This window comes from Hylobates moloch, unplaced genomic scaffold, assembly GCF_009828535.3.
Source record: "Hylobates moloch isolate HMO894 unplaced genomic scaffold, HMol_V3 SCAFFOLD_4, whole genome shotgun sequence".
NCBI classification, from domain to species: domain Eukaryota; kingdom Metazoa; phylum Chordata; class Mammalia; order Primates; family Hylobatidae; genus Hylobates; species Hylobates moloch.
In genome coordinates this window covers 20,008,825-20,023,110 of record NW_026652279.1, presented here as the reverse complement: position 1 = coordinate 20,023,110, position 14,286 = coordinate 20,008,825, and the positions used below count along the sequence as shown (strand labels likewise).

General features: G+C 38.4%; 1 protein-coding gene across 5 annotated transcripts in view; it reads right to left on the bottom strand.

The window, feature by feature from the left end:
* The window catches only part of CNTN4 (contactin 4), a 991,759-nt gene that overhangs the window by 136,405 nt on the left and 841,068 nt on the right, over positions 1–14,286 (bottom strand). For all 5 annotated transcript variants that reach the window (XM_032149528.2, XM_058437175.1, XM_032149525.2 and 2 more), the window contains one exon: positions 3,618–3,768. In XM_032149528.2, the coding sequence (XP_032005419.1) occupies positions 3,618–3,768 (151 nt within the window). The remainder of the gene's footprint in view (positions 1–3,617; positions 3,769–14,286) is intronic.

Genomic DNA, 14,286 nt, shown 5'->3' with positions numbered 1-14,286 from the left:
TTCAGTCTTACCTGAGTCTTACCTGCCTCAAAGTACCTTCTGCCTAAAAACTAAAAGTAAATAAAATAATCAACCTTATTCAGTTAGCAGGCTTAATTCCTCAATTCATCCAAATGATTCCAACTGCGTTCATGGTGACTAGAGACCTCTCCTGAGGACTAAAGCTCTTGAGCTATGTGACAGGTCTTCCTTGTTTTAAATGCCTCATATTGCCTACACTGATTGCTGGAGACATATACAAGGCAATAAGAAATGTTTTATGTTTATGGATATTCTGCCTACCCAGGAAGAATGCTATAAAATTACTTGAATTTTCAATCTTTCATTTAGATGCTTGGATTAACATAGATAAGCCTGGTGTGAATAGGCTGTATATTTCCAAAAGAATGGGAAGCCAAAACAAGAACATATTTTAAACATATTTTTAAGATAACGAACATGTTAATGTTAAACCAGTGTTTCTGAATCTATATCCACTTAGCTAACTACAATATCACCATATGGTTAGATGAGACAAAACCTTTTTAATTTTTAAAATGTTGCTTCTAGTACCGCTACTGTAAACTCATTTGTAGGCAGTTGATTAATTAAAATTGAAATTAAATGTCAATAAGTAAGAGTTTAGCAAAGTCTTTCAAAACACAGAATCTAGGCAGAACATTAATGAAAGGGTGCTTGATCATAAAGTGTTGTTTCACTGTGTTATGCCAGTATTTTTTACTTAAGGGATTAATAATATTTTTAATCAAAGGTTAAAGACTTGCCTTTTGATTCCTAAGATTCTACATCTCAAAAGAGAATTAAGGCTAACGAGGCAGTACACTAGAAATTATTACTCAAAACTGTATAGTCAAAGAATTTTGCACTTCATGTTGGTCTACTAGGCCAATCCTTTCCCAAAATAGGGGTTCTAAAATTTTTTATTCATCAGTTTCATCTATAATTGCTTTTTCTCACTCATCCACTTAATTTTCCCTCTTCTCTATCAGAAAGAAATGAGAAGAATGGCAGAATCTCTTCTCTGGCAATGAGAAAATAATCGTAAAGTCTTTCTTATTGCTCACCCATTTCAGAAACTATGAAATGTTCCACTTGATCTTCTCAGAAGTTAAAAACCAATGGCTCGTGAAGTAAACCTGGTCTATAAGCACACAGTTTATATTGTATATCCATCAAAATAAAAATTAGTTGCTGACATTTAAAAACTGGAAGCTCAAACAAAAGTCTAAGATTTCTAGTTTCTCTTGAAGAACAAGAAGATGAGGAGGCACCTGACCTGTGTCTCCATATGGCTGAGTGGCAGGTGTCTCCCTTGGATGGGGCACACTCTGAAGTCCCCAGCATTCCCCTATATACTACACCTGGCCAGTTTTTTAATGCATTTACATTAACAAAATCATCATATCTGGTTAATACATTCTGAGTGAGGTGGGAAGGAGGATCAGAACTGTGAGAACACAGCACTCATGTGGAGAATAAGTGCTAATATTGATAGTTTGGGACTAGCCTGCTGACAGAGAAGGTGGAGGCGATAAATAGCAGGAATTAGGTAATGATGGGGAGTTTCCTCAATTTAAATATATATTTTAGTGCAAAATAAATGTTGAAGCATATTTGGACCTTATTAGTCAAGTCAGGAATAGACAGAATGAAATCTGGATGAAGACAAGCTTTGTGGTAAGTCAAGTGGTGGAAACAATCAATTAAATTCGCATATCATATAGAATTCTTGATACTGGCATACTATTTCCCCAAAGGTAATTTAATTAGCTTGTAACAATGGTTGAGCTGTAGCAGTTGTAAGCAGTCATTAACACTGTTCAAAATATTAGGTTGTCTCTTTTCTTCCAGGCACATAGTAAGATTATATTTCCCTGCTGGGTTGCAGGAACATGTAACTTGTTTTGGCCAATGAAATGTGAGTGAAAGTGCAGTGTTGCACTTCTAAGTAGAGGCTTTAAGAACCCATGCATGTTTGGCTCTTTCCCTTCTGCAATGGCAATGCTCCAGAGCATCTTGGTCCACCAGGCTGGCCTTACAGAGGAGCAGAGCCACTATCAAACCCCTGATGTATACTAGGTGCAAAAGAGAAATTGCCTTTTGTTGTTATAAGCCAGAACTCGGGGTTGCTTGTTACAGTAGCACAGCTTAACTTCTCCTGATTGACCTACAGTGTTATTATAACTTTATTAATTCATGATTTTTGACATGTCTAATACCCGTATTATTATTTTCTTAGTGTCATTTTAAAATTAAAATTTTTAAAATGTAGCCTTATTCTGAGAAATACCTGTGGTACATACTAGTTATATTTCAACTATATTAAAAGTACATGAATATTAAAAGTACATGACTATTAAAAGTAATCTCATGTGCCACATTTTAAGAAACACTGAAGTAAATAAAATAGAAAATGAATCTCAAGTTGAAGACTGCAAAATAAGCAATTACGCTATTGATTTTCAGGTTTGTCTACAAATTTGAACGCCATGTCAACATTCAATGAACTACACTGCTTTCTTGATACACCAGAAATCACAAAGGGATGTATGCTACGAATTTAATACATTTGTTACTCCCTAGTCCATAGCAAGTGTTAAAAAAAAGTATGAATACACCGTTTATAAACCATATCAGGTTTGTTTACAAAAACCATTAAAATGCACAACACTGTCATCATCAGATCTAATATGTATATGCAAATCCAAAGGTGTACAGGTGTAAAGGGTAGATACATACACATTTTTATAGGCTTCCTTCTTGCATCCTTGAGTACCTGACCTTTAGCATTAAAATCATTATATATACAGCTGGCAAATCCTGTCTTATAGGTGACAAACAGATTGACGCAAAATTACCATTTTGCAACAGATTAAGTAGATCATAGAAAAAGGTAGGGGATATTTTATAGGGGTGACGGCCAAGAAAAGGTCTTAGAGACACCTGCCATTTCATGCAAGCTAATGTAAAACCTCAAATAACTCCTAAATATTTGCATTGTATACACTACAGGCATTCTAAATGTAATTCATGTATAAGAAATATATAGATGAAGAGTTCAGATATTAGAAAGAAAAAAACCTGTTGTCTCAAAAAGATGTAGTTGAAATAAAAAGCATAATAATCTGCTGTTTGAAGAATGAGTTTTGAAAAGAATGAGTTTTGAATGAGTTTTGAGACGGCCTCAAAAAAGGAGAAACTAACAGGAGACATAACAGCCACTGCCAAATAATTGAAGGGTTGTCATAGCAAATAAGACATGGGCTTATTTACATATACCAAAGAACTTAGGATGGGGAAAGGTGGGGAAATCTACAAAAATTTCAGGCTAAAATTAAGGAGGATATTTCTAACTGTTCATCTTCAGGCAGCTCTGGCAGTCTTCAGCGGGGATCATGTGACCCATCTCTGCAGGGAGCGCTTTGTAGAATTCCCAAATCCAGAAGAACTATAAAGATCAATAACTTACCACTCATCCTTCCAAAGCTTCTGTTCTTTTTTTAACACTTAGTCCAGGAACAGCAGATAGTCACCCCACCTTCCCCTTAGAACTATTAATAACAGACCAACAAATTTTTACAGGTTAACCAAATATTGAAAATAATTCAAGACAGTACCTTTCATTTTCTTTTAATATGTCCCTTCCTTTCTTCCAGGTGTAAACGGGTTTTGGAGATGCTTTTGGCTTACACTCAATGACAACTTCACCTCCCACTTTGACAAGAGTTACTCTTTTCAAGAGTGTTCTTGAAAAATCTGGACCTACAGCTGAAAGACAGTACAAAAAATAATTATTATGCAAGACAGTCTTCCATGAGATAATTCCTTAGTCTTTTTCTTTCTTTCTTTCTTTCTTTCTTTCTTTCTTTCTTTCTTTCTTTCTTTCTTTCTTTCTTTCTTTCTTTCTTTCTTTCTTTCTTTCTTTCTTTCTTTCTTTCTTTCTTTTTCTTTCTTTTTTGAGACAGAGGCTTGTTCTGTTGCCAGTGCAGTGGCACAATCTCGGCTCACTACAACCTCCGCCTCCCAGGTTCAAGTGATTCTCCTGCCTCAGCCTCCCGACTAGCTGGGACTACAGGCACACATGACCACGCCCAGGTAATTTTTGTATTTTAGTAGTGATGGGGTTTCACCATGTTGGCCAGGATGGTCTCCATCTCTTGACCTCATGATCCGCCCGCCTCGGCTTCCCAAAGTGCTGGGATTACAGGCATGAGCCACCACACCCGGCATCTTTTTCTTTCTCTAATACACTTACTGCTACCTTGGTCATCAAAGGGAGGAAGCTAATTTTTTAGAAGTATGTAGCACTGTTATATTTTGATGGATTTATTAAACTTTGAGGTATAATTTGTATTTGGTAAAATGTACATTTGTGTGTGTACAGTTTGGTGAATTTGGTATACACCACCATGAAGATCAAGACACAGAATATTCTCATCTCCCTGTTGAGGGACTCTTTTAAAGAAAATTTATTGTATGTTCAAGTGAACAAACATTTTAAAATTTCAGAAAATTGAAAGAGAAAGAAACAAAATTAGGAACTCCATAAGAATTTTTTTTTTAATTGTGTAGGTTAAAGCATTCACTCTCTGATATGGTCACCACCTCTGCTTTGTGCCATAGCACTCTTCATATATATCTTTATTAGAGAACATGCTGAACTGTCTGTATTGTCACCCTCCGTAAGCTTCTTAAACACAGGGTTTTGTTTAGCTTTTCACTGCAAGTGCCTAATGCAATGCTTGGCTCATTTAGGAGAAGCTGTGACTTGTTCTTGGAGTGTAGGTATTGAGATAGCTCTATTATATGCTACCACTAGTGTTCTAAAAAATTCACTCATGCTGACACCAGTAGCATAGTTATATGGAAACACTATCAGAGAATTATTTCTTTCCTAAAACAAAAGATACATATTTGTATTCTCACAAAAGTAAAATAAAAGACATTTTTCCTGGAAAATATCTATTTTCTTCTGAGTTAATTGAATTAATGTGCAAGAAGAGATTTTGGAATGGAAGGATTCATTTCTCGGAATCTTAATTTTATCATATTTTAAAACCCTGACTCATTCAGTTTGGCCTGGTGGAATTTAATATTTAAGACCATGTTGAATGTAAAATTGAAATATAAATCACAAATTACTTAAAGGAGAACTGGGGGTGTGTGTTATGTGAATGCAGGGGCTTGGGGGGGTAATGGGAGCCAATTTCTTAAAAGTTCCTAAATCATAGGCTAATGATGTTTAAAAATGAAAGTAAGCTTTAGTGGAAGCAAGACAAATCTTGATTACATTCTTTTGTTATGGAAAGACTTTCGGTAACTGCCTAGAAACAAAGATGGAAAGGTTACTTTTTTATGGGGCCATGCAATGTACACCTGGGGCTGGTATTCTCATGCGAAAGTAAAATTTTAAAAATGAATCTAGTAGGCAATTGATATCTCAATCTGTTTACCTCAGATTTATGAGGGAAGTCTATAATTCTGGGAGTAATTCAATGATAATAAGTACAATTAATAAGTAGAGTGCAAGTACAGATGTACAGATGTTTTTGCTTTAATGAGATAAAAGCATTTCTTCTATGGTCTGCAAAATCATGTAATAAAAATTGTAGGGTTTATGAAAAAGATAGGGTCAGGACATACCTACTCAATATTTATGTAACGAGAACACTATAAAAACAATAATCATTCTAGTAATTATCAAACATAATTAAATATAAACATGATTTAAAAGATAAGTTAAATTCATAATAACTACTACAAAAAATACAGTGTGTGTATGTGTGTATGCACATGCATGAGAAGGTAGCTTGATGGAAGAAAGAAGGAAGAGTTGCGATTGCTAAGCTATGAAATAAGTGCAAATTGCAGAAAGATTGAGAATTACACAATAAGCACTGCCATGTTAGAGTATGTGGCCAAACTGCACCAACAGGAAGAATGTGGCATGAATGGGAATCATGTGCAGTAGGTATTTTCCCTTGGCTAGCTGTGTTAATCTGTGTTCTTGGGCTTTGTGTTTGGTTGCTGCTACTTAGTAAAATACCTGAACAAATCCAGGGTCTATGTTATACTGACATCATTCCCCTACTTACCAATCCCACATAAGCTAAGTCACAGAAAAGTGTTTCAGCAGAGCCGACTCAATGCAAACCCCTGAACTGACATAAAAAAGTAAAAAAAAAAAAGTCAGGTATTCTTGAAGTTTTTTTTAAATGATATTTTCTGAAATAGAGTTACAAATCTGTATTATATAAAAATCCCTTCTTAAAACTGTATCTTTCTACACATATATTTTTATCACTTTAGGCAGACATTTTTCATCCATTCAGGAGGAATTCTGCAGTTGCATTTGAAACGAGTTTACATAAATCAAACAGCACAACACATGGGCATATTTGTCAAAAAACTATATTTTGCTTTTACAGGATTTGAAATAGCATATCAGACACACAGAAACCAGAAAACACACCTTTCAGTTTCAGAAGCATTTGTAATGTACCATTTGTGTGCATATAATCTTTTGGATATCTTATCGAGATAAGACTGGCTGGAACATCTTTCACTAATTAAAATGGAATTAAAAATTCAAGGCCAGGTGTGATGGCTCATATCTGTAATCTCAGCACTTTGAGAGGCCGAGGTGGGCAGATCACATGAGGCCAGGAGTTCGAGACCAGCCTGGACAACATGGCGAAATCCCGTCTCTACTAAAAATACAAAATTAGCCAGGCGTGGTGTTGCACGTCTGTAATCCCAGCTACTGGGGAGGCTGAGGCATGAGAAGCGTTTGAACCTGGGAGGCGGAGGTTGCAGTGAGCCAAGATCATGCCACTGGACTCCAGCCTGGGGGACAGAGCTAGACTCTGTCTCAAAAAAAAAAAATAAATAAATAAATAAAAATTCAAGTTCTTTTGTTTACTCGATTTACTTAATTAGCTTCTTAAGTTATCTAACCCTGCAAATCTATCAGTTGTAACCATAAACTGTGGTGCTTTTAAGGGAAAACTGTCAGAACTCCATCAGTTTTTGAATACTTGAGCCATTAATGGATTTCTTAACATTCTCCCATTTTGTGACCATCTTTTGCACCTGAGATGCTGTTCAGCTTGTAGGACGATACTTTTTCCTATTTGTACCCTTTATTCTCATCCCCAAACACTGACCTAGGAGATGTTTGAAGGAAAAGTGAAAGGGACCTGTTCTATGTGACATTCACAGATAATGAGGTTTTAAAAGTTATTGGTAAATCCCCAGAAGGGTACTTTTAGAATCTAACCTTTGCTGGCACTTAAAAAATTAGTGCACATGGAAGTAAAACTTCAGTAGGTTTCTAGTAGCTCAGAAAAGGCAAAACCAACTGTCAAATTACCCCTTATGTCTGAGAGTAGCTAAGATACTGGGAGATCCTTATTTGCTATATTTAATATACTTAAATGATAATATTTCTCACATGCACTGCTAGAGGGCACCACTCCCTCAGTGTTAGAATGAACTGTATTATGGGACCTCTTCCAGGTGAGAAATGCAACTTCTTATTACTTATCAATGATCTTTATTACATTATCTATGAGAAGCATGTGGCTGAGAGAAGCCCTCTATGTAATTCACAACTATTTGTTTTTAGTTAATTAAATGAATTTTGGTCATATATCAAGCGTATTTTAAGTGGCCAATAGAACCCCTCAAAAACTTAAAAGTTTTTTGCTTTAGTGTCATTTCTCAACAGAAACAGTAGAATGATAACTCCTTAACTAGATATGCAGTGGCAGTCCTATTTGGGAAATATATGGATGTGATGTCTTACTATATTATTGAAGAAGAAAGGATTATTATATATGCCAATTCTATCACAGTCTGTGACAGATGCATCACTGGGAACACTGCCAGTTGATGGAGAATATTAGGGCCAGCTTTTTTGGGAAGTTCAGCATTTCTTATTACTTTAACCTTTGTCTACTTTCTTTAACTATTACCTCATCATTCCCTAAAAACAAGCTTAGAGTGAATGCATTAATTCAAATCTTTTCACTACTGAGGAGAAAATACTGGTATCAGATTATGAGACCCCAAATTTCTTCTGGCGTGTTGGATTGCTATCTAGAAAGAAGGCTACTGGTAGAAGATTTCCTCTTTCTAGGTCCACTATTTTAGAATGGCTGATTCAAAAATCAGCCCTCTCTGAGGTCAGGTATGGTGGCTCACGCCTGTAATCCCAGCACTTTGGGAGGCCAAGGCAGGAGGATCACTCGAAACCAGGAGTTCAAGACCAGCCTCAGTGACACAGTGAGACTCAGTCTCTATAAAAAATAAAACATTAGCCAGGTGTAGTGGTGAATGCCTGTAGCCCTTGCTTCTTGGAAAGCTGAGGCGAGGAAATCACTTGAACTCAGGAGTTCAAGGCTGAAGTGAGCTAGGATCACATCACTACATTGCAGCTTGGGTGACAGTGAGACCCTGTCTTTAAAAAAAAAAAATCAGTGCTCTCTTATTATGAATGATATTCACAAGGAGACTCTCAACACAACTCTGAAGTAGAAGATTTTTCCATTTTGATGTTAGCATGATGTGTCCCTTCTAGTGTTCCTAATATCCATCCTTCTATTGTTTTGGTCTAACTCACTGAATGCCCTGTTTCCTGATGGCTCTAATAATGCTTCTTCCATGGGCAGCTCTTGGGTTTATAAACTCCTATTCCTTTGGGCAAGTTATTACAAAACAAAAGAATTTTCCAATCATGAGATTGTTTTAAGGATTAAATAAAATAATACATGTATTGAACATAAAGTACTTAGCACCATGTTTGATCCAGGTTAAGAACTTCATACTTCTCCTCTCCACTGCTATTTCCACTACTGCACTACCCCAATCACCATTATCACGGACCTTTTTTCTGCTGAAAAATTTCTTAGAGTCAGAGAAACACATCATTGTTTGAAAACAGAAAATGTTTATTTTGAAATAATTATAGACCCACAGAAAGTACCAAATATAATACAGAAAGGTCCTGTGCATCCTTCACCCAGTCTCCCCCAATGGTTACATCTTATGTAGATACAGTTAAATATCAAAACAAAGAAACTGATACTTGGTATACGGTGTATATATCACACATGTAGACTGGGGAAAAGCACCATGGAAATTGAGATAGGGAACTATTCCATTGTCACAACGATCTTCCCCCTGCTTCCCCTTCATAGTCATATCCAGCCTCCTTCTACCTCCCCTCTGTAACCCCTGGAAACCACTGACCTCTTCCCCATTACTATAGTTTAGTCATTCTGAGAATGTTTTAGATACATGTGTGTGTGAGAGAGTCTGTGTGTGTGTGGTGTGTAATCATACAGTATGTGACCTTTTGGAGTTTTTGTTCCTTTTTACTGCTGAGTATTACATGCCGGTATGGATAAGAAATACATCTTCAATATTGGCACTTCGGGCTCTATGATAACTGACAAATACTTTTGGGCACAGGAGCCATTTCAAGATCTCTCATCTTTCTTGCCGACAAGTAGGATCAGGAATGGCATTTTTTTTTTTTATAAAAGATTTGAAAAGTCAAAAATTAGTTACATGAACATAGGTGGAGGTTTTCACTTATTCCCAGAAAAATATTTTAAAGACATTTTAGAACATTATTTCTTATGTAATCAACAGGTTGATTAAAAATAATTCTTGCTTATTATTATTATACTTTAAGTTTTAGGGTACATGTGCACAATGTGCAGGTTTGTTACATATGTATCCATGTGCCGTGCTGGTGTGCTGCACCCATTAACTCATCATTTAGCATTAGGTATTTCTCCTAATGCTGTCCCTCCCCCCTCCCCCCACCCCACAACAGTCCCCGGAGTGTGATGTTCCCCTTCCTGTGTCCATGAGTTCTCATTGTTCAATTCCCACCTATGAGTGAGAACATGGGGTGTTGGGCTTTTTGTGCTTGTGATAGTTTACTGAGAATGATGGTTTCCAGTCCTAGGTATTCTGTTCTCTTTGAAGCAATTGTGTATGGGAGTTCACTCATGATTTGGCTCTCTGTTTGTCTGTTATTGGTGTACAAGAATGCTTGTGATTTTTGTACATTGATTTTGTATCCTGAGACTTTGCAGAAGTTGCTTATCAGCTTAAGGAGATTTTGGGCTGAGACAATGGGGTTTTCTAGATATACAATCATATCATCTGCAAACAGGGACAATTTGACTTCCTCTTTTCCTAATTGAATACCCTTTATTTCCTTCTCCTGCCTGATTGCCCTGGCCAGAACTTCCAGCACTATGTTGAATAGGAGTGGTGAGAGAGGGCATCTCTGTCTTGTGCCAGTTTTCAAAGGGAATGCTTCCAGTTTTTGTCCATTCAGTATGATATTGGCTGTGGGTTTGTCACAGATAGCTCTTATGATTTTGAGATACGTCCCATCAATACCTAATTTATTGAGAGTTTTTAGCATGAAGGGTTGTTGAATTTTGTCAAAGGCCTTTTCTGTATCTATGGAGACAATCATGTGGTTTTTGTCTTTGGTTCTGTTTATATGCTGGATTACATTTATTGATTTGCGTATGTTGAACCAGCCTTGCATCCCAGGGATGAAGCCCATTTGATCATGGTGTATAAGCTTTTTGATGTGCTGCTGGATTCGGTTTGCCAGTATTTTATTGAGGATTTTTGCATCAATGTTCATCAAGGATATTGGTCTGAAATTCTCTTTTTTGGTTGTGCCTCTGCCAGGCTTTGGTATCAGGATGATGCTCGCTCATAAAATGTGTTAGGGAGGATTCCCTCTTGTTCTATCAATTGGAATGGTTTCAGAAGGAATGGTACCAGTTCCTCCTTGTACCTCTGGTAGAATTCGGCTGTGAATCCATCAGGTCCTGGACTCTTTTTGGTTGGTAAGCTATTGATTATTGCCACAATTTCAGAGCCTGTTATTGGTCTATTCAGAGATTCAACTACTTCCTGGTTTAGTCTTGGGAGGGTGTATTTGTCAAGGAATTTATCCATTTCTTCCAGATTTTCTAGTTTATTTGCGTAGAGGTGTTTGTAGTATTCTCTGATGGTAGATTGTATTTCTGCGGGATTGGTGGTGATATCCCCTTTATCATTTTTTATTGCATCTATTTGATTCTTCTGTCTTTTCTTCTTTGTTAGTCTTGCTAGTGGGCTATCAATTTTGTTGATCTTTTCAAAAAACCAGCTCCTGGATTCATTGATTTTTTGAAGGGTTTTTGTGTCTCTATGTCCTTCAGTTCTGCTCTGATTTTAGTTATTTCTTGCCTTCTGCTAGCTTTTGAATGTGTTTGCTCTTGCTTTTCTGGTTCTTTTAATTGTGATGTTAGGGTGTCAATTTTGGATCTTTCCTGCTTTCTCTTGTGGGCATTTAGTGCTATAAATTTCCCTCTACACACTGCTTTGAATGTATCCCAGAGATTCTGGTATGTTGTGTCTTTGTTCTCGTTGGTTTCAAAGAACATCTTTATTTCTGCCTTCATTTCGTTATGTACCCAGTAGTCATTCAGGAGCAGGTTGTTCAGTTTCCATGTAGTTGAGTGGTTTTGAGTGAGTTTCTTGATCCTGAGTTCTAGTTTGATTGCACTGTGGTCTGAGAGACAGTTTGTTATAATTTCTGTTCTTTTACATTTGCTGAGGAGAGTTTTACTTCCAACTATGTGGTCAGTTTTGGAATAGGTGTGGTGTGGTGCTGAAAAAAATGTATATTCTGTTGATTTGGGGTGGAGAGTTCTGTAGATGTCTATTAGGTCTGCTTGGTGCAGAGCTAAGTTCAATTCCTGGATATCCTTGTTAACTTTCTGTCTCATTGATCTGTCTAATGTTGACAGTGGGTGTTAAAATCTTCCATTATAATTGTGTGGGAGTTTAAGTCCCTTTGTAGGTCACTCAGGACTTGCTTTATGAATCTGGGTGCTCCTGTGTTGGGTGCATATATATTTAGGATAGTTAGTTCTTCTTGTTGAATTGATCCCTTTACCATTATGTAATGGCCTTCTTTGTCTCTTTTGATCTTTGGTGGTTTAAAGTCTATTTTATCAGAGACTAGGATTGCAACCCCTGCCTTTTTTTGTTTTCCAGTTGCTTGGTGGGTCTTCCTCCATCCCTTTATTTTGAGTCTATGTGTGTCTCTGCACGTGAGATGGGTTTCCTGAATACAGCACACTGATGGGTCTTGACTCCTTATCCAGTTTGCCAGTCTGTGTCTTTTAATTGGAGCATTTAGCCCATTTACATTTAAGGTTAATATTGTTATGTGTGAATTTGATCCTGTCATTATGATGTTAGTTGGTTATTTTGCTCGTTAGTTGATGCAGGTTCTTCCTAGCCTCGATGGTCTTTACAATTTGGCATGTTTTTGCAGTGGCTGGTACCGGTTGTTCCTTTCCATGTTTAGTGCTTCCTTCAGGAGCTCTTTTAGGGCAGGCCTGGTGGTGACAAAATCACTCAGCATTTGCTTGTCTGTAAAGTATTTTATTTCTCCTTCACTTATGAAGCTTAGTTTGCCTGGATATGAGATTCTGGGTTGAAAATTCTTTTCTTTAAGAATGCTGAATATTGGCCCCCACTCTCTTCTGGCTTGTAGAGTTTCTGCCGAGAGATCAGCTGTTAGTCTGATGGGCTTCCCTTTGTGGGTAACCCGACCTTTCTCTCTGGCCGCCCTTAACATTTTTTCCTTCATTTCAACTTTGGTGAATCTGACAATTATGTGTCTTGGAGTTGCTCTTCTCGAGGAGTATCTTTGTGGCATTCTCTGTATTTCCTGAATCTGAATGTTGGCCTGCCTTGCTAGATTGGGGAAGTTCTCCTGGATAATATCTTGCAGAGTGTTTTCCAACTTGGTTCCATTCTCCCCGTCACTTTCAGGTACACCAGTCAGACGCAGGTTTGGTCTTTTCACATAGTCCCATATTTCTTGGAGGCTTTGTTCATTTCTTTTTATTCTTTTTTCTCTAAACTTCTCTTCTCCCTTCATTTCATTCATTTCATCTTCCATCACTGATACTCTTTCTTCCAGTTGATCGCATCGGCTACCAAGGCTTCTGCAATCTTCACATAGTTCTCGAAACTTGGCTTTCAGCTCCATCAGCTCCTTTAAGACCTTCTCTGCATTGGTCATCTTAGTTATACATTCATCTATTTTTTTTTCAAAGTTTTTAACTTCTTTGCCATTGGTTTGAATTTCCTCCTGTAGCTCGGAGTAGCTTGATCGTCTGAAGCCTTCTTCTCTCAACTCGTCAAAGTCATTCTCCATCCAGCTTTGTTCCATTGCTGGTGAGGAACTGCGTTCCTCTGGAGGAGGAGCGGAGCTCTGCTTTTTAGAATTTCCAGTTTTTCTGCTCTGTTTTTTCCCCATCTTTGTGGTTTTATCTACTTTTGGTCTTTGATGATGGTGATGTACAGATGGGTTTTTGGTGTGGGTGTCCTTTCTGTTTGTTAGTTTTCCTTCTACCAGACAGGACCCTCAGCTGCAGGTCTGTTGGAGTTTGCTAGAGGTCCACTCCAGACCCTGTTTTGCTGGGTGTCAGCAGCGGTGGCTGCAGAACAGCGGATTTTTGTGGACCGCAAATTCAGCTGTCTGATTGTTCCTCTGGAAGTTTTGTCTCAGAGGAGTACCTGGCCGAATGAGGTGTCAGTCTGTCCCTACTGGGGGGTGCCTCCAAGTTAGGCTGCTCGGGGGTCAGGGACCCACTTTAGGAGGCAGTCTGCCAGTTCTGAGATCTCCAGCTGTATGGTGGGAGAACCACTACTCTCTTCAAAGCTGTCAGACAGGGACATTTAAGACTGCAGAGGTTCCTGCTGTCTTTTTGTTTGTCTGTGCCCTGCCCCCAGAGGTGGAGCCTACAGTGGCAGGCAGGCCTCCTTGAGCTGTGGTGGGCTCCACCCAGTTGGAGTTTCCTGGCTGCTTTATTTACCTAAGCAAGCCTGGGCAATGGTGGGCGCCCCTCCCCCAGCCTCGCTGCCGCCTTGCAGTTTGATCTCAGATTGCTGTGCTAGCAATCAGAGAGACTCCGTGGGCGTAGGACTCTCCGAGCCAGGTGCGGGACACAATCTCCTGGTGTGCCGTTTTCCAAGCCCGTTGGAAAAGCACAGTATTAGGGTGGGAGTGACCTGATTTCTCAGGTGCCTTCTGTTACCCCTTTCTTTGACTAGGAAAGGGAACTCCCTGACCCCTTGTGCTTCCCGAGTGAGGCAATGCCTCACCCTGCTTCGGCTCGCGCACGGTGCACTGCACCGACTGTCCTGCACCCACTGTTTGGCACTCCCTAGTGAGATGAACCT